At 53.6% G+C, this 27,429-nt stretch overlaps 12 protein-coding genes across 12 annotated transcripts; 6 read left to right on the forward strand and 6 right to left on the reverse strand.

Moving 5' to 3' along the window:
* Positions 1-482: 482 nt before the first annotated feature.
* Positions 483-3,194, forward strand: UMAG_01999 (uncharacterized protein; the record flags this gene model as incomplete). Its single annotated transcript, XM_011389609.1, has 1 exon — positions 483-3,194. The coding sequence occupies one exon, from the start codon at positions 483-485 to the stop codon at positions 3,192-3,194; it is 2,712 nt and encodes a 903-aa protein (XP_011387911.1).
* Positions 3,195-3,270: 76 nt separating this feature from the next.
* Positions 3,271-4,431, reverse strand: UMAG_11386 (uncharacterized protein; the record flags this gene model as incomplete). Its single annotated transcript, XM_011389742.1, has 1 exon — positions 3,271-4,431. One exon carries the CDS (start codon positions 4,429-4,431, stop codon positions 3,271-3,273), a length of 1,161 nt encoding a protein of 386 aa, XP_011388044.1.
* A 513-nt stretch (positions 4,432-4,944) lies between these two features.
* On the reverse strand, positions 4,945-6,006 carry UMAG_02001 (uncharacterized protein; the record flags this gene model as incomplete). Its single annotated transcript, XM_011389610.1, has 1 exon — positions 4,945-6,006. One exon carries the CDS (start codon positions 6,004-6,006, stop codon positions 4,945-4,947), a length of 1,062 nt encoding a protein of 353 aa, XP_011387912.1.
* A 685-nt stretch (positions 6,007-6,691) lies between these two features.
* UMAG_02002 (uncharacterized protein) lies at positions 6,692-9,682 on the reverse strand (the record flags this gene model as incomplete). The annotated part of the gene is made up of 1 exon (XM_011389611.1): positions 6,692-9,682. One exon carries the CDS (start codon positions 9,680-9,682, stop codon positions 6,692-6,694), a length of 2,991 nt encoding a protein of 996 aa, XP_011387913.1.
* A 577-nt stretch (positions 9,683-10,259) lies between these two features.
* Positions 10,260-10,979, forward strand: UMAG_02003 (uncharacterized protein; the record flags this gene model as incomplete). Its single annotated transcript, XM_011389612.1, is given in 4 exon segments — positions 10,260-10,313; positions 10,333-10,516; positions 10,648-10,840; positions 10,922-10,979. The coding sequence occupies 4 exon segments, from the start codon at positions 10,260-10,262 to the stop codon at positions 10,977-10,979; spliced, it is 489 nt and encodes a 162-aa protein (XP_011387914.1).
* A 2,356-nt stretch (positions 10,980-13,335) lies between these two features.
* On the forward strand, positions 13,336-14,253 carry UMAG_02004 (uncharacterized protein; the record flags this gene model as incomplete). The annotated part of the gene is made up of 1 exon (XM_011389613.1): positions 13,336-14,253. One exon carries the CDS (start codon positions 13,336-13,338, stop codon positions 14,251-14,253), a length of 918 nt encoding a protein of 305 aa, XP_011387915.1.
* Positions 14,254-14,410: 157 nt separating this feature from the next.
* Positions 14,411-16,309, reverse strand: UMAG_02005 (uncharacterized protein; the record flags this gene model as incomplete). Its single annotated transcript, XM_011389614.1, has 1 exon — positions 14,411-16,309. The coding sequence occupies one exon, from the start codon at positions 16,307-16,309 to the stop codon at positions 14,411-14,413; it is 1,899 nt and encodes a 632-aa protein (XP_011387916.1).
* A 3,057-nt stretch (positions 16,310-19,366) lies between these two features.
* UMAG_02006 (uncharacterized protein) lies at positions 19,367-20,263 on the forward strand (the record flags this gene model as incomplete). Its single annotated transcript, XM_011389615.1, has 1 exon — positions 19,367-20,263. The coding sequence occupies one exon, from the start codon at positions 19,367-19,369 to the stop codon at positions 20,261-20,263; it is 897 nt and encodes a 298-aa protein (XP_011387917.1).
* A 178-nt stretch (positions 20,264-20,441) lies between these two features.
* On the reverse strand, positions 20,442-21,023 carry UMAG_02007 (putative protein involved in DNA repair; the record flags this gene model as incomplete). Its single annotated transcript, XM_011389616.1, has 1 exon — positions 20,442-21,023. One exon carries the CDS (start codon positions 21,021-21,023, stop codon positions 20,442-20,444), a length of 582 nt encoding a protein of 193 aa, XP_011387918.1.
* A 404-nt stretch (positions 21,024-21,427) lies between these two features.
* UMAG_02008 (uncharacterized protein) lies at positions 21,428-23,074 on the reverse strand (the record flags this gene model as incomplete). The annotated part of the gene is made up of 1 exon (XM_011389617.1): positions 21,428-23,074. The coding sequence occupies one exon, from the start codon at positions 23,072-23,074 to the stop codon at positions 21,428-21,430; it is 1,647 nt and encodes a 548-aa protein (XP_011387919.1).
* Positions 23,075-24,476: 1,402 nt separating this feature from the next.
* Positions 24,477-25,031, forward strand: UMAG_11387 (uncharacterized protein; the record flags this gene model as incomplete). The annotated part of the gene is made up of 1 exon (XM_011389743.1): positions 24,477-25,031. The coding sequence occupies one exon, from the start codon at positions 24,477-24,479 to the stop codon at positions 25,029-25,031; it is 555 nt and encodes a 184-aa protein (XP_011388045.1).
* A 594-nt stretch (positions 25,032-25,625) lies between these two features.
* On the forward strand, positions 25,626-27,395 carry UMAG_02010 (uncharacterized protein; the record flags this gene model as incomplete). Its single annotated transcript, XM_011389618.1, has 1 exon — positions 25,626-27,395. One exon carries the CDS (start codon positions 25,626-25,628, stop codon positions 27,393-27,395), a length of 1,770 nt encoding a protein of 589 aa, XP_011387920.1.
* Between the last annotated feature and the right edge of the window lie 34 nt (positions 27,396-27,429).

A 27,429-nucleotide genomic window follows, 5' to 3' on the forward strand; every position in this document is an offset into this window, starting at 1 on the left:
TTAAGTCAAACATGAATCACGAATTACGATTGAGCTTGAAGACCTTCCCTGTGTCTCTGTGTGTCTCTGTGTGTCTCTGTCTCTCTCGCGTGTCTGCTGCTCCAACAAATTTAGACTCACAGATTGTGACCCTCTGACGTTGCACGGTGCTGTGTGATTCAGGATTCAGGATTCAGGATTCAGGATTGGTGTGCTTCCACAGTCGTGAGTTCATGTGCGTGAATTTAGTCACGAGTTGTGCTGCTTGTGCAACCGTTTCGGACTTGGATTGCCGACTCGACGCAAAGGTTCTTCGATTCACTAGTCAGGCTCGAGTCACCAACCACTTGGACCCTTTGGACGTGCTTTCCTTTACAACATCAACACCACGTATCATTTTTGCTCAACCCCCCTGAGTTAGTTCTTGGAGCATCGAGCTCTGTCCTCGCTGTTACTCTCCAACGCGCCTCACGTCTTTTTACGCCATCTCGTCCAGTCGAGACATGGCTCCGTCAGGACGTGGAGCGACCATCAATGACCTGCCCATCGAGATCCTACGAGAAATTGTCGGTCTAGTATGGCTCGACTCGATCCCCAAATCCTCATTTCGCAACATTGATCCACATGGTCTTCCCTCTTCATACCCTGATGGTCGGAAGATCTCGTCCACCCAAAATGATACCCGCAAGACGCTCTACAACCTCTGTCTCGTCAACAAGGCTTTTTACCACGAGGCAAGAGTGCTCTTGTTCCGACGCATCCAGATCACGCTGCCCCACAGCTTCAACTTGCTCTTGAGAACTCTCGGTGCATCTCATTTGGCCAGTGCTTATGAGAGGTACGCGTTGACAGGCAGCGTCAATGTCGATCCTTCCGATCCTGCCTCGTTTACCAACATGATCGCCGCCGCTGGTTTTGCACATGCTCTTGGACAGAAACTCGTCATTGGAGGAAACGCGACACCCACACCTCCTGCTAGTCGCAATCCAAGTCCCGCTCCTTCCAAGCACGTTGTTGCTGTTGCTACTGCTGCTACTGCTGCTACTGCTGCTGTCGAGCGCTCATCTTCCTTGACTCGGGCGGTATCGAAGCGTAACTTCAGCCGCATCAATGCCGACGAAGACGGTGAGGTAGAGCTCATCTGGACCGAGGATCCCACATCGACCCACGAAAATCCAGTCTACCACGTCACACTCCGTGAAGAACACGATCAAGACGCGGCCACGCTCCATCGTTGGGTGCGTCTGATCGACTTTTCCAATTTCCGTACCCAAGGCTTGCGACGCACTATCGGAGAAGGCATGGATCAACGCTTTGTCACCCCGGCTCGTCTGCTCGCGCTTGTCACTGCCGCCGAGGGTCTCGTCGCTTTTGGCGCAAGCGAGTCCATGGACTCGGCACTATCCAACGACGTGCTCGAGGCGCTCCTCTTCCGCGACGGTGAATACAGCAAACCCAGTCGTTTGCGTGGCGTATCAGTCGAGCGACACAGTGGTCGATCCAACAAGATGCTTCAAGCTCTCGACCTATGCGAGTGCGTCTCGCCGCGCTTTCAAGAGGCTATGAAGGAGTTTGTTCAAACCCATCTTAAAAAATTCAGCGGCAGGACGACAGACACGGTGGAAGAAGAGGTCGAGTCTGACAACGACGGCATGAACGTTGACGACGAAGAAGAAGAGCGCGGTCGTGGCCGAAGCACTTCGGCAAGGCAGCAGAGCAAGAACCTCAGTCGTTCAGTATCCACACGGCGTCAACATGGGGACGGCCCCAGCCGCCATCCTGCCAGGCCCACAGCTTTTCCGTCTTTGAACAGGTTGGGTTTGTCAGGTGTAACTCTCGACAATGATCTACTCAATCCGTTCGTCCTCGCATTTCCTCGACTCACCCACCTCGATCTTTCCAGGACCAAAGCCGACGCTGCCCTGCTGAACGCGCTCAGCAGTTCGCATCAGCTACACCTCGAAAGCCTCTCTCTGGCATTTTGCAAGCGCATCAGCTCGGAATCCGTCACAGAGCTGCTCGTCGATGCGCCCTGCACGCAGGGGCTTGTCGAGCTTTCCCTCGCAGGCACCCTCATCTTTCCCACCCCGGTCGACTCGGAGGATCTGAGTGTCATCATCACCCAGGCTCCGTGCTTCCGTTCGGGCAAGCTGCGCTACCTCGACCTCGGCGGTTGTGCGCTCACCGACGAGCTGCTCGACTTGATTGGACCCCAACCTTCGTTGCTTGATCTGGGATTGTCGCACTGTCCTAACATCAGGCTGGAAGCGGTTAGCAAGCTCCTGCGCGCTCGCGCGCCCAACGTGCAGATCCTTGAGCTGTCGGACTCGTGCACGTCTCGCTCCTCGACCGAGGGTCTCACCACCAATATACCCGGCTACGACAGCCACGATTCGAGCGCGATCAACGCGGTGCATCTGCAAAGCATCCTGGTCGGACCGTGTGCCAAGACGCCACCTATCCCGATTTCGGTGCAGCTGGCGCTGATGGGCTTCAAGACAGGTTCGGACCCGCCGCCGAGCCAGCCAGCCAACGCGAGGGCAGCGACCAACCTGAGAGTGGTCGGCTTGAACCAGGCCTCGCTCAAGAGCGTCAGGGGAGGGTTTGGCAGTTGGAAGGTGATCAGGGGGGCAGGAAGGAGAGGATGGGTGGTGGATATCGCAGCTGGGCCGAATCCGGAAGCGAGCGACGAGGCTCTGTTGGAGGATGTCAGGTCGATTCCGAGTGCAAGCATGGCGATCGAGTACGCCGGATCGGGAGAGCCGAGCCGAGGTGGTCACGAGGTCGACTTGAACAGGAGCCGATCAGTGAGGTACGACGACGAAGACATTGCCGATGATCGCTCGTCGTCTGCGCTGCTTGGCGTGGCTTCGCCAAGCCACTCTTCGGCGGCGCGTCACGCCATGCCGTCGATCCGAAGAGCTCACTCGGTCAGCGGCCGTGGCGGGGGCTCCACCTCGCGCTCGCGCTCGCGTCACTTGGTCGCGGCCTCTTACGCGCTTCCGTCAGACGTCAAACTCGTGCCCCGAGACGAAGTGGTGAGAGATCTTGGCACGAATCACGCGCGTCGCATCAAATTGCAGAGTTTGGCTGATTCCAACGGTCATGTTACCGGCGATATCGGTTGGCACAGTCGCAAGATGGAGGTGCTCCTCGGATTTGGGTTTCTAGGTCGTGAGTCGGGTCTGTATGCTTTGCCGTCGTTTCAAGTCTGACATGCAGTCTGAGGCAGCCTAGGAAAATGTGTGTCACTATACCAAGATTCTCGCAGCAAATTCAGGTAAATCATCTCTATTCAGGCGTGGTGAGGTGCGATGGTAATCGCAGGGCTAGTCGGACAAGGTCAAGTGCGCCTTCGGTCAAGTGGTTGTGTCCGCCAAAGTGGGTTTGGATGAATGTGACTGTTTGCTGTGCGCTGAGATGGAAGTGTTGGATGTAGGCGTAGTCTGGGATGGTGCGCGAGTGTAGAGTGATGTTTTCGTTGGCAGGCGTGGCACTGGCACGGAGCATGGTTCGAAAGAGACGGTGGGAGTGGGTGATGGGGATGACGGGATCGTCACGGGCGTGTAGTAGCACGATGGAGGTATGATGGGTCGAAGAGGCGTTTAAGAGGTGCGGGAGGGTGGTGATGGTGCTCAGGTGGGTTTTGAGGAATCTGTCGAGGATAAGATTATTGAATGGGATCCATGCGATTGGTCTTAGGAGCGGGACGAGTCCAGCGAGGCTGAAGTCTTTGACGAGCGACTTGATGTCTGTGTACGCGGCCATGAGCACTAGGCCGTCGACACTCTGTCGTTGACGCTCCAACTTGGTCGCTAGCAGTGCTCCGATTCCGGTCCCCAGACTCTGACCGAACACGACGACGCTCTGTGCTGCTCCACGCTGCTCATGCCGGATCCAGCGATACGCCGACTCGGCATCCTCGACCAGCCCTTGCTCACTTGGAGTACCCGTGCTATCGCCAAAGCCTCGATAGTCAATCGCGACCACATTCGCATCGATCCGACCTGTCAGTGTCTGATACGCGCCGATCCGGAATGGAGCCGCTCGGTTCATCGAATTCCCATGCAGGTATAGGATCGTCGGATACTCGACCATCGCCTGTTGGTACACCTCTTGACGCCATTCCGACACGTCCAAAGATGCGAGCCGCTGGTAGTATACCTCGGGCAACACGTGCCATGCTCCAATGGTCTCGCCGTCGTTCGTTGACAGTTTCAATGCACGCGTCTTGAATGGTGCCAACCCGTAATTTGCCGGTTTATCGTACGACGGAAAAAAGGGGAACTGGATTGCGTGCAGGAAGATAAAGTGGCGTTGAAACAGGGGTGTCAGCAGTGCGACGAAAAAGGTCACATAGACGGTGGCGATGCCGAGAGGCACGTAGACAGCATGTCGGATCAGGAACGACGACGAACTTGTTGAGGCGCGTGCTACTTGCTTGGACGCCATGGTGATCAGGGCTAAGCAGCAAAATCGTCGTTGCGGATGCTATACAGGCGACATGGTCGTGTAATGGATAAGACACACACAGGCAGTCAAGCGAGCCACGACGTGCAAGAACAAGATCGTGATTCGTGTTTGCCGACCAACAAAATCGACACCACAACCACTAACCCTAGCCGCTCTTCGTGAGTGAACTGTGAATCGTGAATCACGAATCAGTTATGCACTAACATGCGCACGTTGTCACCACGCAACACCATGCGCTCTGTGACTCTCGACTTGAACACGCAAACCTTGGCGTCGTGTCAGTCGTGAGGCTGAGAGGCGTGAGTTGTGAGTGGAGGTCTAAGCACGTGTCTCTCTCAATACGAGCCTACTTCGAAAACCCTCTTTCATCACCATCAGCCTCACAGTCTAGGACGCGAGCGCGTGCACACATGAGTCACGAGTATCCCTGCATAACTGCATGCATGCAATGTGGATGCAATTTCATCATGGCGCTACGGACGACAATAAGCATCAAAGCTTTGCGCCTTTTGCAGCCTGTTTCGCCGCGCTCTCGGCGCGGATCTTCCTCTGCGCCAGTATCGCCCTGCCGGCATTGCTCGCGTTGCTCCTTCCGATCTGTGCACTGATCCAATCGCCCAGATCCACAAGCTTGTCCAGATCTGTGCCTGTATCGTAGCCTTCACGGTGCAGCGCAAACACGACACTCTCGGTATCGATATTGCCTGTAGCACCGGGCGAGTAGGGACAACCACCCAGTCCTCCCACTGCAGCGTCCACGGTTCTTACACCCAACCTGACCAAGTGCAGCACATTCGCCAAACCTGTGTTCATGGTATCGTGACAGTGAGCTGCAAAGAAGTGCACCGAAGCGTTTGTGTGTTTCACGCTCGAGTTGAGCGCCGCCTCTACGATGGTTGGAGTGCCAGCACCGATGGTGTCGCCGAGAGAAATTTCGTAGCAGCCCATATCGAGCAGCGCTTTAGAAACGCGGCCTACAGCTTCTGCATCCACCTTGCCTTCGTACGGGCAGCCAGCGACTACACTGATGTATCCGCGAACTTTGAGCCCGGACGAGATGGCGCGAGATGCGACGTCGGACAGTCGATCGAGCGATTCGGCAATGGTGCAGTTGGTGTTGGCCTTGCAAAACGACTCGGAAGCAGCGGTAAAGATGGCGATCTCATCCGTGGGGGGTACACGTTTGCTCGCATCTTTGTACTCTGCAAGCAGCTTCTGTAGTGCTTCCAGTCCGCGCATGTTGGGTACGAGGACAGGGTAAGATATCGACGGATGAACAGGCATCTGCGCCACCACTTGCGGCGTATCGCCCATCTGAGGCACCCATTTTGGCGAAACAAACGAGCCCGCCTCGATCACTGGCACTCCGGTCTCTGCCAGCCGTCGAATCAGTTCGATTTTCGTCGCGGTCGGAACGATGGTCTTCTCATTCTGCAGTCCATCACGAGGAGATACTTCGACGATCTTGACAAACTTGCGATTCGCGTCGGTTGCGAGGGTTCGTTTCGAGTGTTTCGCAGCAAGCGGCACTGATCTTGCGAGTGATCTCAGCATGATTGTTTGGCTCCTTGCAGACTTTGGCCCCGTCACAAGTGGAAGCAGACAAGAGAGTGGTGGCAAAGCAAACACGAGTGAGAATCACGGATGCGAACACCGGCACGTATCGCTCGCGGCGCCGAATTACATTCACGATTGTGATTCACGATTGTGGGGTAACTTAGCAATCACACAATAGCAGTCACGATTCGTGATTCAGCGCGGGGGAAAATATTCAATAATTAACTTGACTCATCGTGAATATCGCGATCGTCTGCTTTGCGTGACGATTATTCACGGTTGTGCGCTTTTCAGGTCATATAGCCGGCACGCCCGACTAGTCCGACATGGCGCAGCCCTTGCGCAGATCGTATATACGAGTATCAGCGCAGACACACGCCGCCATCCCACAATCGGTCTTGACCACGATGGTCTGGTCTGCTTCAAGCGTACGCGACCGGACCAGGCTTGGGTCGGTATGGGTGACAAGGGGGTATTCACTGGCAAGACATGCCCAACCAAAGAGCATATACGACCAGTAACAAGTGACAAGGATTGGCACAAAATATGCACCAAAGCGATACAAGTACAGATGCTATACAACGAGCGAACATACCGAATGCAAAGCAAGATTGCGGAATGGCAAGACACAAGATGGCGGCTAGCCATTCGTACAACTCGGACACGTATGCGAAACCGAACATCAGGGAATCGCAACGACGATGGCAACGACCACGACAGTGGCAAATGTGTTGAGCACCATGATGCGGAGAGCCTTCATCTGCTGTGCGCGACGAACACGCGCATCAAGTACGCGTTCCGTGCCCACTGCAAACCCGGACGCTCGCTGAACAGCCGACCAGACACGCGCCTTGAAGCTGCCTGAGGACGACTCTTCGTACGCGCGTTTGGGCGCGTTGGCGACTATCGACGATGCACCGACAAGCGTCGTACTGGTGTTGGCCGATAGATGCGATCTGCGGCTGCTCGGGATGGAAAACAGCAGCGGCTTGGATGAAGCATCCGAGCTGCTGGCTGCCGACAGTGCCGACCACGGCGCAATGTCCCGAGCGTCGAGCGGTGTTGGTGGCCGTGCTGTTGGTTCTGGCTTCTTGGGAAGTGGTGTATGACCCATCTCGGCGTTGATCTCACCAGATCGATTTCGAACGGGCACCTTCCTTTCGGCATCGCACCCACGTCCATTTGACTTGAGTGGCAGCAGTGCGTGTGTCAGCAACTTGCGTCCAGTGACAGCCGACGGTGAACCCTGCGGAGAGCCACTGTTCGTGGAACGAGCCGCACTCGCTTCTCCAAAACCCGGCCAAGTGACTCGTGCAGCCAGTTCCGGGTCAAAGAGCAGGGCATCGCGCGTCAGTACTGGTGCATTTGCGTGATCCTCTGACAGCTCGTTTCCATACCTGGTCACGATGCCGATCGACAAGTTAAGCAGAGGCACGCGCTTATGTCTCATCAGAGTATGCACGGCGGGATTGCCTCCGTTGGTGGACACGGTGGCGTCGGCTTGACCCAAGTCGTTGAGCGACTTACGAGCACAATCCAGACTGGGTCGAACCAGCACGGGCGAGTTCAAGTCCGACGTTGAAAGCGCAGCAGCAGGGCAAATGGCTGAATCAGAGGCACCAAGCACGCCGGCTTGCTTCCGTGGTGTGTGCAGGATAACGGCTGCTGGTACGAGAAGATCGGCGTTTTTCTCGATAGAAGCTTGTGAACCGGTTGCATTCGACGTATCGGCGAAAGTTTGTTCAAGCGAAATGTTGACCGACGCTGGTACATGCTCTACTTCGGATCTCGAACGTGCGCGTCCTTCTTCGAGCAGGCGAGGATCATGGCTACCGCGGATGGACGAGGCGGAACGTTGCCCCCTGTGCTTGCCCTTCCTCTGCCCCGCGATGCCAGTGAGGATCTCAGCAATCTCAGGCGCCACCCAACGATTAGTGTCCTGCTCGGCGGCCATGTCGCGCTCATCGGCAGCAGCTTGCAGCTCGGCGAGGTCGAAACCTACGACGTCTTCGCCCGAGATGCGAGAACGAATCTCTTCTCGCTCACGTTCTTCCTTCTCATCGGGTTCTCGATTTCCTCGCAGTGTGAGCCAGACACAAACTCCGGTGAAATAGGCAAGGATATAGCCCAGCCCTGCACACCAGATGGGAGCAGTGACAAGTCGCCACCAGCGTAAAATTTCTCCGGTCCCGTTGTTGGCGCGTCTCGCAAGCGGCGAGGGAGATACAATGAGCAGAATGCTGAATGTAAGCGCGGTAGCTGTGCAACAGAGGCCAACCAGGAGACGTCCGCGCTTAGTGTTGGGGCTCAGATTGCGTGCCGCCGCAATGAAAAAGAATGGCACGATGTGCTGCGACATATAGGCATACACTGCCTCTGCGATGGGCGCGAGTACGTCTGGGTGGGTAGAAAAGTCGCATTCGGCCAAGGCAAGTTGCAACTCGTCCTCGGAAATAAGGCCAACATCAACCATCCAGCGAAGACGTGGCGTCTTGTCGTCCTTGGACGAGCCGAGTCTGTGTTGCGTTGGCAAGTCGGATGCGTCCGCAATGGTTTCAGCAGACGAGCCAGAATTTTGATTTCCCCATGGCTTGCGCGAGCTGGACACAATGCATACGCGTCGCGAGCAGAGATAGCGATGAACGAGGCGATCGAATTCGAAACGCAAAGGCTGCGATTCCGGTTTCAGACCGAGATCCCCAGGCCTGAGTCGGCCAAGTATCTCTCGCGAAGCTTCTTCCGGCATGTCGCATAGGTCATCGGCGACGTCGGGACTTCGAAGCAAGATATCCGTGGCAGCGAGATCGGAGGATGCGCGAGTTTTGCAAGCGCGTTGAACATAAGCGCGAACAGCGGCTTTGCAGGTGGCGGGGTCTGGACTCTTGAGACGATCTGCACGTGGCTGATCTCGGAACCTGGTGAGGTAGCGCTCGTAGGCGACCAAAAAATCGAGAGCGTCGACCTCGTCGTAGTGCAGTCGCCTTGATACTGGTGTCGAAGGCTTCTCTTGGACGGAGGCCGACGTAAAAGGCGATGCTGCGGTGGTTGAGGTGGGTAAATCCACGTTGAGATCTACGTCGTTGAGAGCTAAGCTCTGCATGTCTGAGGCCGGGTAGTAGGAAGGTAGTCGCTTCTGAGGCTGGCGCTGAAAGTGCAAGAAGATGCGCAGATCCAAAAGACTGATAGGACGGCAGCTGCGACCGTGGATGATGTCGATGAGGCTGACACCGAGACTGCTACTCTGTTCTACTTTTACGAGACGCTCGATTCGGGACATAGAGGATGTTTTGGGGTCGCTGCTGTCGTCATCATGTTGCACGAGGAGTGCAGGAGGTGGCCGTGATGGACCAGAGGTACGGGTTGCATGGCGACTATATTCGCAGCACGGCGCTCCATACCCACAGCTTGGGCCTCCACAGCTTTGTAATGGTGCAGGAACGACGGCGCAACTGTCTTGGTCTGGAGCGCACGTTACGCATTCACCGCGCATAAAGTTGGTTTTGTTAGGACCTGCGACAGTGTCCCACTCGTTGGGCTGGATCCAACCAAAGATGTCTTCATCTCGGTTGTCAGCGAAAACATTGTGCTCGGTTGCTGAGCGCCAGCGAGCGTTGAGCGGAGCCCCAGCAGAGACGGACTCAATGCCTTGCTGCCTAGCTGCTGCTGCGTCCATTGTAGAAGCTCAGACGAACAATAGAGCCGAAGCTAATGGAAACCGGGCTGCAAGAGCAGTGGTATGTTGAAGGAGGTTGAAATCGATATGTACTAGACGAGAGGCATGCTTGCTAGATCTTTGACAGAGGCAGAGGTGGCAGCAAGATTCTCGAGAACGGAGTTTTGGGGCTGAATAGAACAGTAAACGTGGTCGAGGCTAGATGCTGTGAGTGTGGCAACGTCTGTCGTCTGGTGATGAGTCAAAGATGGTGATAATTCGGAATCAACAGAGGGACATGATCGAGAAGACAGAACCAGGACGGAAAGGGAATCGTGCTGATAGGGGTTCAAGGATGGGAATGCTTGAGATGGAGGTGATACATGGGTGATACGTGTTGGATATTGTGAAAAGCAGGTGATTTATTGGTACAAAGCAAGATCTGGGCTACAAGAGAGGGCAAGTGGACGTAGAACATACAAAAGGGCGACGACGCAGACTTCTAGCAAGCGCAGGCTGGCTCAGATACATGTTCTTTTTGTGAGGAAAGGAACGGAGTGACGCAGAATCAAGCGGCAGAAGAGGTGCCGATCGAAAGATGGAGCGGAGTGGCGACGAGCTGAGATCACAGAGCGCGGATGAATTTGTCAAGGTCAGTAACTTTGGTGCAGTTCAAGGGCAGCACGGCAACTGACAGATCGTCACAAGGCAAAGACGCAAGGGCGGAACAACAGGCCAAGCTAATGCACGGCTTCCTTTTGCAGAAGAATCCTGCACGTTTGCCCGCGTGGTCAACTCGGCAAAACGGCCTGTTGCGGCGTATTCATACTAGGCCGGGAACGGATTGGCTTGCGAGTGTGCTTAATGTTCAAACACTGACAAAGTGGTGTTACGAGAGCATCACTTCCTTGTGTAGTTCCTTATCCCGCCTATTGTTGAGCTCGTGGAAGTAGGAGGGAGTTCTATTCTATATATAATTATTCTAGGGGAGACGGCGGACACAAGGGGAGAGAGTCTTGTAAGATTAAGCTGGCCAGCAAAGAATCGTGAATGTATGAATATCATGTTCCAGATGCAATCGCGATCTAGAAGCCAAGCCACATCGATCGATACGGGAAAGAAGAAGAAGAGAAGAACAAAGGGCGATACGAAAGCCAGTCTGTTACAGCATGCTCCAAGGTGGGATTTGGGAGAGCAAAGGGCAAAAGGGAGAACCGTACAAAGCAAGTCAAGGGCAGTGGAACTGCTTACGGTTTGCAGTTGTTTGGGCTCTCAGCATCCAGACGCAAGCGGGAGTGGTTACGCAATTGAATCCTAAACCTTGAGCTACGATGGATTCGGTGTATGGCAATGTGATTCAAATCGTGAAAACGAATTAACGTCTTCGAGGCAACTGCCAACTGTGCCAATCGTGAAAATGTGGTTGTGCCAATTGAGATTCGCTGCTCGGCGTTGAACTGTCAGGGGGGGAGGCATACGTGAAAGGCTTGCTCGCACACACGGACTTGATCGCACTCTCTCGATCGCCCGCCCGTCTGCAAATCACAGCTACTGTAAGTCTGTGAGTTATCGAAGCTCACGGCAAAGTACAAATCGAGGCACAAGCCGACTTGTCGCGTGGGCGAGTGGGTCCAGGTCGCGAGATCTAGTTCAACGAGTTCCCAAAGCCAGCCGAGAGCACAAACACAGTCACAAACAAGTCGTGAGTAAAGTTATCAAAAATAAAAATCTAATAAGTTACTGAACTAATCACGAATCTAGCTTCCACGCGGGAGACGCGACACAGGAACACTCACGACTAACTTAGTTCCGGCTAAGTTCGTTGGCGAATCTTGTTTCCATGCGCGGCAGAACGGAAACGTTTCTGATAAACATGGAGCCCAGCCAGAATCGTGAATCCTGATGCTTAGGTAAGTTATCCACAATTAGCTACATTCGTGATTACAAACTTGCCTCTCACCTGGTGCTCTGCCTTTTCACAGCATCGCTCAAGGTGGGAGCCGGTGGTTCCTTGTCACTTCCCGCTGGCAGTTCACACTTTTTGGCCTGGCATACGCGGAATTCTGCATTACCGTCTTTCGGTCCTTTCGCGACAAGGGCACTCTAGTCCTCTCTCTATTATTCAAGTGTCAATCTGTCACAGGGTTGTCAGCCTCCCTTTTTCCTTCCAAGGCAAGGTCACACTCACGACTCAACATGTCGATACTTGGACCTCTCCACATCAGATAACTGAAGATCAGACAACGAGTGGATACGGTGATGCCTGTTCGAGACGTTCGTTGCGCCATACACTGGCGACTATGGGCTGATCTGCAGAGATTCTGTGATTGCCGAAGCAATCACATTGGAAGGGCGCGGCATTCACTGCTGCTAATCTTTGGATGTGGAAGCGCTTTCACAGCGGTCTTTTCCGACCAAAACGCGGGCGCGCGCTCTGGACCAAGCCCACCTGTCAAACGCCGTTCAGAGCCCGTTACGGACCGTGCCAGGTCGAATTTGCCGTCGTGCTTTTACTGTGGTCGCTGCAACAATCGCGAATCAGGCGTACTGTGACTGTTCCACGTTCAGTAATTCGTTTTGGCTGCAGAGTTAGAGCAACAATCACGAATCGTGAGTCTGGGGAAGGCCCCTTTGCTCAGTCGTTATACTAGCCAAGAAACCGTTTGACCAACACCTCCAGGTGACAGAGGAAATATTTTCGATGCCCCCCTACTGAGCTAGTCCTTTGAGGTTTTGCAAGGTTTTCCTCATAGGACCTGGTCCCGGCAGCCGAAACCAGGGTCTAGCCTAAAGGGACTTTCACCTTGGCATGCGGGCTGAAAGTTCTTGTGTTAGGTTCACGCATCACAACTGGGTCCTGTACCTAGTCTTCTGAACCAAGTGACGGGAGTCTGCCTAGGCCGCTTGTCAGGGCTTCGAACAGACTCCCTTTACAACAAGACAAGATCAACACCAACAATAGTCGTGAGTCTTGAGTCTTGTGATGGTGGTAAGAAGAAAATCGTACCGATTCCGGATAGCAGGTTAATAAGGACGACAAAATCGATTTGTCAATCGGCATGACGCCGATCGACGTCGATCGATCGACCATCATCGACTTGAATGCCAAGCCCGGGTCGGTGGTGGTGAAGTTTCGACGATCTACCTTGTTGCTCGACACAGCGCGGTGCTCGCGGCTCGGATGGTCAGCGCCGACACGCATTCGAGCGCCGCAACTCAGTCACGCTCCACTCAACGCTGTGAATAAGCTCAGACTTGCGACAGCCCAGTGAGACAGGCGATGTCGAGACGGCCGAGGTATCTATCGGAGCGAGGCCAGCCATCTTGTAATCTTTGCGGGCTGTGCCGTGTGATGCCCAATGCAAGAAAAGGGTCCACCTACACGTTCGTGATTTTCGGCGCGGCCGCCGGCTTGAGACGCGTGTTTGAAATGTTCAAGGCAGGAGGGGCAGATCACAGCCACCGAAATCGTCTGATTCTGCCGGAAATGCATATGTCTCTCTCTCTTCGCCAGTTCGCTTAGACCAGTGAAAGAGTGCCACTCTTGAACATCCTTGAACACAGTACAGTCCTTTGCTTGACTAGCACACAAATCTTACCTTCTTTCCACCTCGTTCTCCTTTGGTTCCAGCATCACGGCTTCTCTGAACAAGGCTTTGCGCAACATCGACGCAATGACCGAAACAGCATACGCACATGGCAACGCCGCGTTCGCCCCTTTGGCAGCCATCGAGGTGCCTTTCTCATCCATCCCACCGTTCGGAACATCCGAATATGCCGACTTTCTAGCGCATTACCTCTCGTCTGCTTTTGTCTTGATTCGGGCTACACCGTCTTGGAAGAAAACCAAATCGTTCAACACGGAAATCGGAGGCCCAGTTCAATGCAAGCTGCTTCCTAGTCCGTTGCAGCAGATCGCCAAGAAAGGTTGGCATCTGCGCGAGTCTCAACACGGCACCGAGAGCGCATTGACCTATGATGACTTTCGCCGATATCTTCGGTTCGATCACTCGAGACACGAAAAAATGTTCATTGACGATATTCAGGTAACCGAATGCATCACCAGACTCAAGCAAGACGAGGCCGAGATTTGGCATAACACGTACAAGTTACCCATCGTGACTGCCGATAGGGATTTTGTGCAAATGCTCTTGAGCATCGATCTTCCCCCGAACAAAAAGCCCTTCTCCGAGGAGCATGAGAGCCAGACGCTGCAGTGGATTCGCGATCCGAATCGTACGCTCACCCCTCCGCAGACATCAGCTGACGAGCCAGTATATAGATCTTTTGTCGTGATCCAGTTCCCTGTCGAGCATCCAGACGTTCCAGAAATGCCCCCAAAAGTTCGCGGCGCCTACGCCAGCTTCGAAGCTATATCCGAACGCCCCGCAACGCACGCCGACGCATCGTCAGCGATAGCAGCCAATCTTGTCGACTGGAAAATGGCCGTCCAGTCCGACTCGAGAGGTCGAATCCCCACCATGATGCAGGAAATGGCCATGCCAGGAGAAATCGCTCACGACGTTCACGCGTTCATCGGATGGGCAAGAAAGTACAAGCTCGACCATCCACCCACAGCTGACGGCCGATGAGTGTTAGTGTCGCCAATTCACTGCGCTTTGGCCACATATTTGTCTGTTCAGCTGGCTTCTGCATCCCACTCGCACTTATCCTGCTTTCAAGCTCGTGAATCGTGACTTGCCTGTGGCCTATGAAATTTCTACAAATACATGCCCCTTACGCTTCTGTTCACTGTCTCTCATCCAGCCCCATTTCGCCCACCGCCTCAGCCAGCGTTTCAGGGGGCATGGGAGGGCTAGGCGCCCTGCTGTTGCTCCGGCTGTTATTGCTGCTAGCTGATCTCTTTTGGAAGAATCGTAGTGCGGGATGTGCCGATTGCGATCGGCATCTTCTCTCTTCACTCTCTCTGGCACTCGGCGAGACCGAGATATACTCGTTTCGCGCCTTGTTCCTCCGCTGCCGCATCTCGTTCAACCTGTCCCACTCTCTCTGGTAATCGCGTTCGTCCAGCTGCATCTCGTGTAACACTTCGCGCGCTTGCATTTCAAATTCCAGCTCGTCCTCAGCCTCGATCAGCCCGAATCGCACTCCGTCCTCGGCAGTCCCAGTCCCCGAGTTGGCGCGCGAGACAGGGAATGGCAGTGTAGCACCGCGAACCTGACGTCCTCTTTCGCACTGGTCAGACGTCGTCGACTCACTGGCGACATTGCTGCCGGAGGCAGTGACGTCCTCCATGCTGCCGCGTCGTGATGCCATGCGAGAAAGAGCCGGCGAACAAGATGCACTACGTCCGCCAACTCCGTTTCGGAGAAGCCGTTGCTGTAGGCGATGGCTCAGCATGTCGCGCCAGAGCGCAGAAGAGGCCTGCACTTCACTTTCGGATGCCGCTTGCTGCTCCATCTCGAGAAGATGTTCGAGGTCTTCGCCACAGACGCATTGGGTGAACGACTCGTGCTCATTTCGTCCAGCCCAGAAGTCGCGCGAGACTTTGGGCACAGGATTGGCATCCTCGGGCGTATATGAAGGAAGTCGCATCGTCTGCCATCGACATGCGCAGGACGGCAAGATGAGACCCCACGATGCACGATAGGTTCGCACATCCGAATCGCCAAAGGAAGGATCAGAGTATTGGATCGACAGCTCGAGAGCATGCGCCATCTGGATCGCACAGTCGCTGCCTGGCAAGGTCGAAGCTCGAGCCTCGGCATCGTTGGGTATACGTGCCACCCAATTGCATTGTCCGAGTGTCAAGCCTGCGCTTGCCGTTGTATTCGGAGCAGAAACGCCAGCTGCGTCATCCGCTCGACCCTGTCGCTGGATCTGATGTTGCTCTTGGGCAATTGCAAGAAGCCCATCCAGATTCTCTTGGCCATCATTGCCTTGAAGGCACTTGCTCAACTCCTCGGGCCCCGCTTCGAAGAACACAAAGCGTTCCGAGGGAGGAATTTCTCTGTAATTACGTCGAACTCGTGACTTGAGCGTTGTTTGCTGCAGTAAGGCCAACTTGAGCGAATGCAGTTGCAACGTTGGGCTGGGACTGTCTAGTGAGAATGTGATGCGCAGATAACCACCCACAGTCAAATGCTGTGTTCGTAAACCCAGGAAAATGGGACCCAGTGCCTCTTCTGCCGACCGATGCACGTGATAGTAGGGCAGGAAGCCGGTGCTTGCGACGGTTTGAATGAAGAAAAGGTTCTTTTCGGCGACGATCGTCTTTTTGCCTATCAGACCTGGGAAAGTAGCTTTTACCTGCACTTTCTGATGATGACGACCGTACTTGCACCTCTGATACGGCGCCGTGCTGTGGTCGACGCTGAAAGAGACTTCAAATTGGTAGATGGAACCGGCTTCGAGTTTGAGATCGGTGGCCGATTCGATCGTCTTTTTGTTATAGTAAGGCTGGTTCTGTTCGAAGCCGCCTTTGGGAAACCCGATGGATTCATAGCCAATCAGACTAGCAGTGAGGCTGAGAAGCTTGGATGGTGGAGTCGATTTGGGTGGAATGCTGAGCTGGATGATGACCTGGACGATAGCAGGCTCATTGTCTTCGGGCGTCTCGTTCTCGGATCGAACCTGAGGACTGAGAAAGATGTCATTGACGGTGGTACTGAGGATATTGAGTTTCATGTTCACTAGTAATGTGATGTTGTGGTGGTGGCAGTGTCGAGTGCCGGCCGTCAAAGAGGACGCAGGTGCATAGACGGTCGCTGCGAAGGACGGATCGGTGAAACAAGACAGATATGGCCGATCTGTCAGTTGTCCAAGGCTCGCACGGTTGAGCGCATGGGCAACACTCAGCAGGACCGCCGGTTTCGATCGCCTATCAATAGATGTCAGAGCACGGCGCGTGGCCTCTTCGTGATCGATTGACTCAGCGAAGCGAAGAACAAGAAGCGTGAGATTGTGATGGTGCAAAAGCAAAGTAACAGCGTGGGAATACAATCACGAATCGTGAAAAGATTTTGAGCTCGACTCGTGACGTGTTCTCTCCACGATTTTGTATTTCGCCACAACACACACGACTCTCATGTCTGTGACTCTGTGACTCTGTGACTCTGTGACTCTGTGACTTGGCTGGAAATTTGTTTTCCGAAGCGGCGGCCTGAAAAAGCAGCGGGCATTTCGCCCACGACATCGGCGAAATTGTTCAGTCGCCAATTTAGGAATATCGTGTCGATATCGATAGCATCTTGCTATGTTGCCCGATCATCGAACAAGGCCTAAGTGAATTCCATTTCTGTTTTTTAAAATTAAGGCTGGTTGGTGCCCGTAATTCGTGGTTGTCAAGAAAGGCTTGGCTCACAAACTGTATTCTTCCGTATTCACCATGCTTTGCGGGGACTAGATGGCCAAACTTCAGACTGCAATCTCCCAAGGCCATGCCAGCGTCACCTGAGGAGACCGGTACAAACTCCGAAGGAGACGTCTCGAAAAGTGAAAAAGTGAAGATCATTCCTTGTGTACGCCCTTTGCACGTCGTCACGCCTTATGATCCTACGTTAACTTGACGTTATTTAAATAGTACGTTGCTGCCCCTCTTTTCGTTGCCACAATCACGAATTTGTTGGCACTCGTGACTGTTTCATTCAACCCTAACCAGCAGTTGTACTCAACTCCTCGAGGCTGTTCGCAAATTTCTTTGCCTCACACCATCCGAGCAACCTTTAACATGCTCCTGGCGCACTGTGGGCAAACTTGAATGCTTGATCACTTCAGCTTTGCTTTTCATAAGCTTTCGATAGGGTTGTGGCCAAAGCGATTTCGTTCAGATGCCAAGGGCGCGCTAAAAAGTGGGCGTGATACCGTTGTGTTCACTGATGTGTGACAAAGTGATGCTGTACAACAAGGTTCGCCAGTTCCCTGATCTTGTGTCAGTCAGAACCAGACTAGCTGCGTAAAGCAAGCCTCCGTGCTGGGCTGAGATTCTTTGTGCACCATTTTCCTTCCCGATATTAACGGTTCCTCTGAACTCGACAGAGCAATCACTCGATCGTAGAGAGGAGCATAGGTAGTTTCATCGAGCTGTGGATTCTACTCGACATTTTTGTCTCCTTGAACAAGCCCACGCTCTGTGAACAGGTAAACTCCGCCGTCATGTTTGGCAGCAAATCGGTCATCTTCTGTCACGGGTCAACAAGCTCAAAATTTCAGGTGCGAGGACCAAACCAACTCGAGAATTGCTAGTCAAAGTAACGGTCATAGTAAAGAGACGCTGGGATGCGCAAGTCTGGCGACCATCGGCAAAGCAATCGTCAGACAACTGTGCGGTGCTGGTCAGCGCTGCTCTGAGAAGACGGACACTTTGTATCTCCGGTTGATACGGTATATCTGCGTCGCTGTCTTGGCGCGCAGCTTGTCGTCATCATCAACAAACTTAACTGCGCCGGAAGTGATTCAGCCGCTTGACTCCGACGCATGTATCAAAAGCTTCGACGATTCGATTCTTACAGAAGCAGTTGCATGAGCTTTCTGTTTTGAACCCCGCCCTCTGGACAAAGTGCCAAGAAAGGCTTACTATGCGGCGTGGCCTGTTCCGACAGACTAGCATTGTTCGCCCACCTCTCAGAGATGCCTGCGATTGGGAACCAAAGTACCTTCTCAATCGCAACCAACAGAAGAGATTGATAAGCGAGCGCGGGGTAACCTGCGTGGCACAGGCCCACGCGAACATGTTCCCAATCACGAATCGATCGGAACAATACGAAAGGCTTGAAACTTGGAGACGTGGTGCAGCGGGACGAAAGGACCACGAAACACGAAACACGGACCACGGACCAAGCAGCTGCGGCCTAGCACGTACATGTGAAAGCTTGCTTCTTGTCAAGACCCTAAATTAGACACGAGATTCGTGATTCACTGTCAGCTGTCACTGATCGTGTCTGAGACCAAATTCCCATGCTCCATCGTGCTTCCAAGCGAGACGAGACTGCGCCAAACGTGAATCCGATTTTTACGACTGCCGAGCTCTCTTGGCAATCGCCAATTTGAGGGCCAAACAGAGAAAAAGCATTGACCCGTCTTTCTCGTGATTCATGATTCTATCGTGTACCGAGCAGCGAAACATCCCATCTGCTAGTTATGCACACAATCAGAGTGAGAGGCTGGATAGGCAGTTGCGGAGGTCTGTAGGTCTGTGAGTCACCAGGCGATAGGGGTTTAACCTGGCCCGAGTCGAGTCTAATTGCAACACTTGCAGCAGCTGGCTGCAACGTTTGGGGCTACATTACCTAGAACGGTATGCTGGGCGGCTATACAGCAGCAGGGGTATCTAAAGCGGAGTTGCACTCGTTGAACAGCAGTTCTTAGTCTGATATGTCTACCTGCGGCTATTCGTTTAGAAGATGCGGAGCCGCTTGACCCTATCTCGTCAGAGTCGATTGACTGTGGGCGACTAGCCAAACAAACACTTAGACTCGCTTCTACGACTCAGCCTCAGACTCATCGAGACCTTGCCAAGCTCGTCAGATGAGTGTCTTGGTGAACGACCGACGCCAGACAAGCGACACAAGTGAGTCTGTGAGGAGGAAACCAAGTCTCATAGGGAAGAGATTGTCTTGTTGGTTCCATATTCACGTGTGAAGAAAGTATAAGATAGAGCCCATAACCTCTGAACGTTGATCCCCACCCTTCGTCTTGTACCCATTACCCTCTGAAAAGAAAACAGTCCGCATCTCCCTCGTCGCAATGGTTGCTCCTACCTTTACCGCTCTTGTTGCCGCGCTTGCAGTCGCATCGTCGGCGGTTGCCTCGCCGCTCCCCACCAAGCGTGCTCCCACCTGGGCCGATCGACAGAGTGCCACGATTCACCCTGGTGTTAACACCAACACAGCCGGCAGTTGCACATCCAACTTTATCTTCTACAACGGCGACAACATTTATATTGGACAGGCCGCCCACTGCGCCGGCACTGGCGAGTCGACGAGCACCAACGGATGCACCTCTGGATCGCTTCCTGAAGGCACCAAGGTGACCATCACAGGTGCCTCAAAGCAAGGAACGCTTGCCTATTCTTCTTGGATTCGAATGCAGCAGCGAGGCGAGACTGACGCCAACGCGTGTGACTACAATGATTTCGCTCTGGTGCTCATTGACCCTGCGGATCACGACAAGGTGAATCCCACCGTCCCCACCTTCGGCGGTCCAGCTGGTCTTCGCTCCAGCGGGCTGTCGAGCCTCGAGAAAGTCTACAGCTACGGCAACTCGATCCTTCGTCAAGGCATCACCCTCTTGAGCCCCAAGTACGGCGTCAACATCCAGGATCAAGGTGAAGGATGGTCGCACAACGTCGCTACCGTCACGCCGGGTGTACCAGGTGACAGTGGCAGTGGTTTCTTTGACGGAAAAGGACTCGCCTTTGGCACCTTGAGCACGCTTCAGTTTGCTCCGCTCCCCGCTTCGAACGGTGTTGGTGACCTAGCAAAGGAGCTCGCTTATGCCAGGACCTTCAGCGACTTTGCTGACATACAGCTTGCTACTGGTACAGCTCCCTTCGCTGTTGCACTTCCCGACCTCGCCTCGGGTCTTCAGTCCAGCCTGCAAAATGCTGCGGGAGCACTCAGAAACGACGGCGGTCTCCTCTAAGTATTTACACAGCATCTTGTGCCACGTCCTCGTTCATTACGATCTACTTTGCGTGCAATAACAATGCTTTATTTTCACGATTTTGCCTTTACTTGAGATCAGAGGGTCCAGACTTGAGTGGTATGCTGACCCCTAATGCATGCTGGAATGGGGTGATCCCCGAAAGTGTGATTTAAGTTCAGTTTTGTTTGCTGAGACCGACGAGGTAATCTTGCAATAGTGTCAGAGCCTTGTATCTGTGCGACAGAGTGTTCTTCTGTTTTGGGTCCATCTCTGCGTACGTCAAGCCAGTACCTTTGATTTCCAAAATAGGGTCCCAGCCAAAGTGTGTTGGGCCGCGAGGAGGTACGATGACACCTTCTGTTCTGCCTTCGAACAGATGGACTTGCTCGTCTGGGCCAGCACAGTAAGCAAACGTGCAAATGGCAGAAGCGGTACGATCTTCAAACCCGTCAAGCATCTTGTTGAGTCCATCGTGTCCGATCGTCTTCATAAAGTCTTTGATGTAGGGTCCAGGAAGACCACCGAGAGCATGAAAGCCAAGCGCTGTGTCTTCGGTGATGCAAGCCCCACCAAGCGCTTTGGCAGCAGCAGCACACTTGGCTTGAGCTACATCTCTGGTCGTGCCTTGAATCTCAGGCAGATCAAGATCCTTGTTGGTGAGCTCGTAGGGGAAGTTGGGCGTCAGAGAAAAGATCTGCTGCACTTCGCGCAACTTATTGGCATTGCCTGTGACGAATGTGAGTGTCGGATTGGACATGGCAACGGGCTGACAGGTCGATGCTGGATGAAGGAGTGATGATGTTGATAAACTAAGAAGAACCAGAATCGAGCGAAATGGCGCTATTCGACTCAACCTTCCGACAGCTGCACTTAACTTAGTTTTCCAGGACAAAACTTTTTCCGAGATCCGGAGCTTTGACTCTCCACATTCACTGATTCATCTTCTCTTCCACACAAAAACAAAATGGTTACATGGTAAGGGAGCTAGCTACTACTGCGATCACGACTCCGACAACAGAAGTGTATAGAGGGGCGTGTGTCTCAAAAACGCTATCAAACCAGGTGACACACATACATTCCAAAACGAAGGTCGGACAAGAATTTAGCTTCCGGCGTGACGCAATTTTATGGTACATCAACTATCGTAAATAAGGATCATCATCAGAGCATGTACTCGAACTCGGGATGCTGATCGCCGAGATACTCGCGGATCTTGGCATCGCCCCAGCCTTGCTGTTTGAGCTTCGTGACGCGGTAGTCGCGCTTTCCTGTCTTGCGCGCCTTGATCTCCCACATCATGTAAAGCTCGGCGAGCGTCACGAGTAGTAGTGCTCCTGCGTTGAGGCCGAGATTGACCAGCAAACCTCGGCTGAAGCGTGGCGCCTCGTGATTGTAGAATAGCCAGCACGATAGAATACCGCCCGAGTTTGTTGCCACGATGTACAAGGCGATACTTGTAGCACGTTTGTAGTGGCCGGCGGTGTTGTTGAGCATCCAACTGATACCAAGAGGAGGGATGGAGTAGGTACCGCATGCAAGCAAAATAATTCCGCCGTATCGGTGTGACGAGACGTGCGAGCCATAAGCGAGCGCAATTCCGGCAATGGAAAGCAAAATAAGCAAGACGAGCGAGATCCATCGCCATCGGTACCTGTCTGAGAGGAAAGCCGAAGTAATCGAAACGAAGAAGGCAGCAGCGGTGGGAGGCACCGAAAGCAGCTGACTCTCAGCGGTCGTTTTCGCGATGCCGAGCGACTTGATGATGGTAGGGCTGAAAAAGGCGTTGGAGTAGAGCAGAGTGGCATAGGAGAAACCAGAGGCGGAGAATATAAGAACGAGAGGGTCGGTAAATGTGCGAAGCACCTCGCGAAGGACGAACTTGCCAGTGTACTCCAACGCAGCTTCGTCGGAAACGGCAGCAAGCCGCTTTTCAGCGGTAGCGGGAACGTCGGTGACAGCTTCCGAATCCGTCTTGGGTTTGGTCGCAGGGGGCGCCATACGTGCATAAGCCAGCTTTCGCTCCTGCGGAGTGACCCACCAAAGCTTAGAGATGTCGTTGGGTAGGATAAACCAGCACAAGATGCCAAAGAAGATGGTAAAGATTCCCTCAATGATAAAAATCCAGTTCCAGCCTGCCAAAGGGTGTTTGATGAGTCCGATGGCCGTGGCGAGAAGGCCACCGAACGTTCCGGAGAGCGATGCACCGGAAAAGTAGAGAGCCTGTCGAAGACCCAGCTCTTCGCGCTTGTAGAAGAAGGTCAAGTAAAGAGCGATCGCTGGTAGGATACCGGCTTCAGAAAACCCTAGGAAGGCACGATTGATGTACAAGCCGGTCTTGCTTGTCACGATACCTTGTAGCGTCGAGACGAGACCCCACGAAGCGACGAGGAGAGGAATCCAGCGCGCAGGACCAATTTTTTTGACGAGAAGATTCGAAGGGATCTCGAACACAATGTAGGGAACGTAGAGCACGGTGAGAGCAATGCGGTAGTCTCTGCCATCCTTGCTCATGTTAAGATCCTGTTCAAGACCATTGAGACGTGCTTGTCCTATGTTCGTCCTGTCGAGGAATGACAGGAGGTAGAGCATCAAACAGAGGGGGACGATCTGCCAATCGAGCTTCTTCTTGAGCGACTTCTCGAGCGCGGCATGCTCTTCATCCGAAAGATTGTCAATATCGTCATCGGCCTGGACATCTGTCTGGAACTCAACCTGGGTCTGGCTTCCCTTGTGTTCGTAGATGCTGTCCGAGGGTGACGAGGCCTCGGGCTGTTGAGCGAGCTTGGTCGTGGCAGCGTGGGCAGACATGGGGTGTACAGCGAGTGACTCCCTGAAGCGCTTGTGCAAGAGAAACAGGCGAGGATGCCTCGTGAAGGATAATCAAAGCGAAGACCTCGTTGGGTCTGGTGAAAAGCGGATGGAGGACGTTGGTCGTAAAAGAAGTTGAAGAAAGACAAAAGAGCGGGGAGATAGAATTGGACAGAGCTGCTTAAATGAACATGGAAGGACGTGCGGGGAAGGGACACACACACCGTTTGCTTGCCCCACCGGAACAGTCGTAATTGGCGGGATAAGTGTCTGTAAGGAGCTCGACAGCTGCACGTTGTACTCGTTGCAGAGTACAATGGGAGGTACTCGTGATTGGCTCAATCAGGGTTGGCTAGAGTCGAGTCAGGATACGCAGCAGGTGCAGCTTGAAAAGAGAGCCGGAAAAAAAGGGGGAAATGATGACTGTATTGTATACAAGCACGATCAAGTCGTTAGTATTGCTCCTGTGGGACGAATCGTGAATCATAGTTGACAAACAGCTGACTGACATCAAAAAGCGAGGTTCACCGCACAAATTTCGCTTGACGTTGGCGAAGCACATCGCGTGGACAGTGCAGGAGAGGGCCCTTATACGCGGTTTAGCTGACCGTTCTAGGCGGAGCAGCTCACAATTCGTGATTATTCGTGATTTCCATCAAGTTAACTTAGTTACTCGACTGCTTTGTCTCCGCGTTGAGAAGAAATCGAATAAGTTACGAATGATTCGTCGATAGAAAGGTGCACCGGAGTTTCAAGTTGCGAGACACATTCCCCGCGTCGATCCGGTGCCCGTTCTTACCTTCTCTCACTACGCGCTTGGTATCACGATTCAAGGTGGATCGCATGTGCCTTGTGACACCAAATGACACGATGCCATGCTCTCTCCCTCTCTCTCTTTGAGGTACAAGCGACACTCACCTTCAACGAGCGCGCCGCTACACGCGGTTTACGATGAGCTTCGTTTGAGTGCGGTTACGTCTGTCTGACCATAGGATGCGAAGCGTTTAGTTCTGCAAGTCCACGGGAAGAGGATGCTGACAGGAGCTAGTCGGTCAGACGGTTCCTCATCCAGCCACCTGCCTCGTCGTTCGTGGTCCGATCAAGTTGATGTTAGCCTTTCGCCCGTATGTGGTCCAGATTGTGGCGGAGATGTCCAAGTCTTGGCATTGTCTGGTCACCTGCTTGTCCCATCTCCCCTCTTGCCCAGCCAAGAAGGTCTCTCCGCGTATTCCGTTCACGTTTATTCTCAGTAGTTACCTCCTCCCACGCCTCGCTGTCGTTACCCCACAAAATGGAAAGGGTGTCTCTCGTATTCAGGCACAAGCAGCCTCGGTACAGATAACCAGAGACATGCTGCTAAGACCGTTGACGCTACTGCGTTGTGCGTTACCACGCTGTTCACATGGCGTTTAAAGGCCGACGCGCACCATCGAATGTCTGCAGTGCCTCAAGAAGCATGCAGGGGTATATGCAGCATATGAGACCTAGTCTTCCATGTGGCACAGTCCTGCTTTATCTTCCGCAGATCCAGTCTGCCAAGTTATATGCGCGCAAACATGTCTGTACTTTCAATCTGATACCTTTGTCACGTGCGTTGGCTGCTCTTGATCCAGAGAGTCATTGGAGTCTAAGAGATTCTGTCAAATTGGTTGTCGAGGCACTCTTCACGCTTGGCACTCTTGTAGCGGCTTGCTCCCGTGTTAGCCGTCGGGCTAGCTATCGGCCTTGTTATCGGCCTAGTTATCGGCCTAGCTATCGGCCGAAAGACAATGTGGGCTTGGATTCTGGCATGGAATCCTCCCCGCGGTTTCCAAGCTCAAGGTCATCAATACACGACAAGCTGGAGAAACCGCCGAGTTATACAAACATCTTCAGCTGTCCATTCCGGCCCAAATCAGAACCGGTCACGCGGGTACAAATTCATACAGTACCTCAAGGCGCGCAAGGTCCCACGTAAGATCGACAAGTTGATATCTGTGGGATCCAGGAGAAACGTCTCCAACTCCTTCTCTGCCGAAACCTTGCACTCCCTCGAAGGCGGCTCGAGAAGTTCCTCCGCTAGGCTGGCCACCTGACCCGCAACCAGCACATCACATCCTTCAAACCGATGAAGGATTCTAAACCAGGCCAAAGTTCGCTGTGGCGGCTACTCACGAACCACGAAGCTTCAAGTTAAATCCACAGGGCAAAAAGAAGTTCGCTCTAACACGCTCAAAAACCTTTATGCTTCACGCTGTATCTATACTCGTGACTCGCGTGACTCGCGTGACTCACAGACTCGTGTTTCACAACATCACAAAGCGTGGATCGTCGGTTTTGACGGTTGCCCCATAATTTTACTCGTGACTCGGCACAGACCCTGACGAGTCTGAGTTGTTACAAGCTTCTCTGTCTGCTACGCCCCTTTTTCTTCTTCATGTGACAAAGCGGATTGCAAGGCCCACTTGCTCACGTGCGACCCATTGGCTGCGCATGCTGATAAAGAACCTCCATCTCTGAAGCGAACCATCGTTCCGTGCCCGTCAGCGTCTCCATCAAAGAATCTTTAGACATGGCTTCCGCATCCAATGCTGCAGGCACCTCGGCGTCTGCACGCGAGTATCATGCCAACCCAACCTGGAAGTCGAAAAAGGAAGCTCAGCAGGTCGACTATCCATCTCCAGAAGCCTTTCAATCGGTCATGAAGCGGATCGAGCGTCTACCAGGGCTCGTCTCGCCCAACGAGATTGATCGGCTCCGATCGCAACTTGCTTCGGTGGCCGAAGGCAATGCTTTTCTCCTCCAAACCGGCGACTGTGCCGAGCTATTCGACTATTGCAATCCAGAGCAGATCCAAGCTAAACTCAAACTTTCCCTGCTCATGAGTCTTATCCTTCTCTGGGGTGCTCGCAAGCCCGTTGTACGCATCGGTCGTATCGCTGGTCAATATGCAAAGCCACGCTCCAAGCCGACCGAGATCATCACCAAGATCGACGCTGCTACGGGCGTGGCTTCGCAGCACGAGATCATGTCGTTCCGTGGAGACAATATCAACGCTTTCAGTGCCGAGCCTGCAAGTGGCCGTATCCCGGATCCAGAGCGCTTGCTTCAGGCCTACTTCCACTCGGCTGCTACGCTGAACCACATTCGCTCCGAGCTAGCCAGCGGTTTGGCGGATCTGCACGCTCCGCGCCAGTGGTCTTTCCAGCATGTGCAATCCCGCGCGCTACAAGCCGAGTTTGAGTCGGTCGTTGACTCGTTGACGGATGCGCTCGACTTTATGAAAACGATCGGTGCCGATCCTAGCGCCTTTTCCTCGAGCAGTGTGCTCAACTCGGTCGATTACTTTATCAGTCACGAAGGCCTATCGCTCGCTTACGAGGAAGCTTTGACTCGGCTCATCCGCAAGTCGACTTCGGTCAGCCCGAACCCCACACGCAACGCGGCTTCGTCCGACTCAGCCGATGACGATCTTAATGGAGATGTTCTGGAACGATACGACTTGTCTGCTCACACCATCTGGCTCGGTGACAGGACAAGACAGCTTGATGGCGCACACGTCGACTTCTTTGCTTCCATCCGTAACCCTGTTGGCGTCAAGGTGGGCCCTTCCATGAAGCCAGAGGAGCTTATTCAGATTCTCGATATCCTCAACCCGGATATTCCGATCCCGAAAGCGACCTCTTCGGCACGCGCCAGTGAATGGTCGACGCCGAGTGCAGCCGCGCCCGAGGTTGTCTATGGCAAGGAAAAAGGTCGTGTCATGGTCATCATTCGGCTCGGTGCTGCCAAAGTCGCATCGCATCTTCCTCCACTTCTCGAGGCGATCGCCGCCAGCAATCACAAAGACTCGATCATCCTCCTGTGCGATCCCATGCACGGCAACACCCAGACCAGTCCGTACCCGCCTGCGTCCTCTGACCCCAATGCACAGCCGCTCAAGACGCGTTCCTTTGGCGACATCATCTCTGAAATTCTCTCGTTCCTCGAGATCATTTCGGCCGACTTTCCCACTCTTCACCTCGGCGGTGTTCACCTCGAGCTAACCGGCGATAAGGACGTCACCGAGTGCTTTGGTGGATCGATGCGTTTGGATCCCAAACATCTTGAACGCGGTTACAAGAGTCACTGCGATCCTAGGCTCAATTTCGAACAGTCGCTCGACGTTGCTTTTCTGCTCTCGCACTACTTCCGAAACCAACGTCTTGGCAACAAACGCCATGCTCCCGCTAAGACCGAAGATGAGATTAAAAAGCAGCAGGCGATCATCGCATCTGGTTCAGGCGATGAGCTCCTGGCTGAGCTCATCTGCGGCATCACCAACCGCGCTCAAATGTCGTGATCGTAGCAAACGCATTCGTGGAAAGAAAAGAATG

This window comes from Mycosarcoma maydis, chromosome 3, assembly GCF_000328475.2.
Source record: "Mycosarcoma maydis chromosome 3, whole genome shotgun sequence".
NCBI lineage: Eukaryota > Fungi > Basidiomycota > Ustilaginomycetes > Ustilaginales > Mycosarcoma > Mycosarcoma maydis.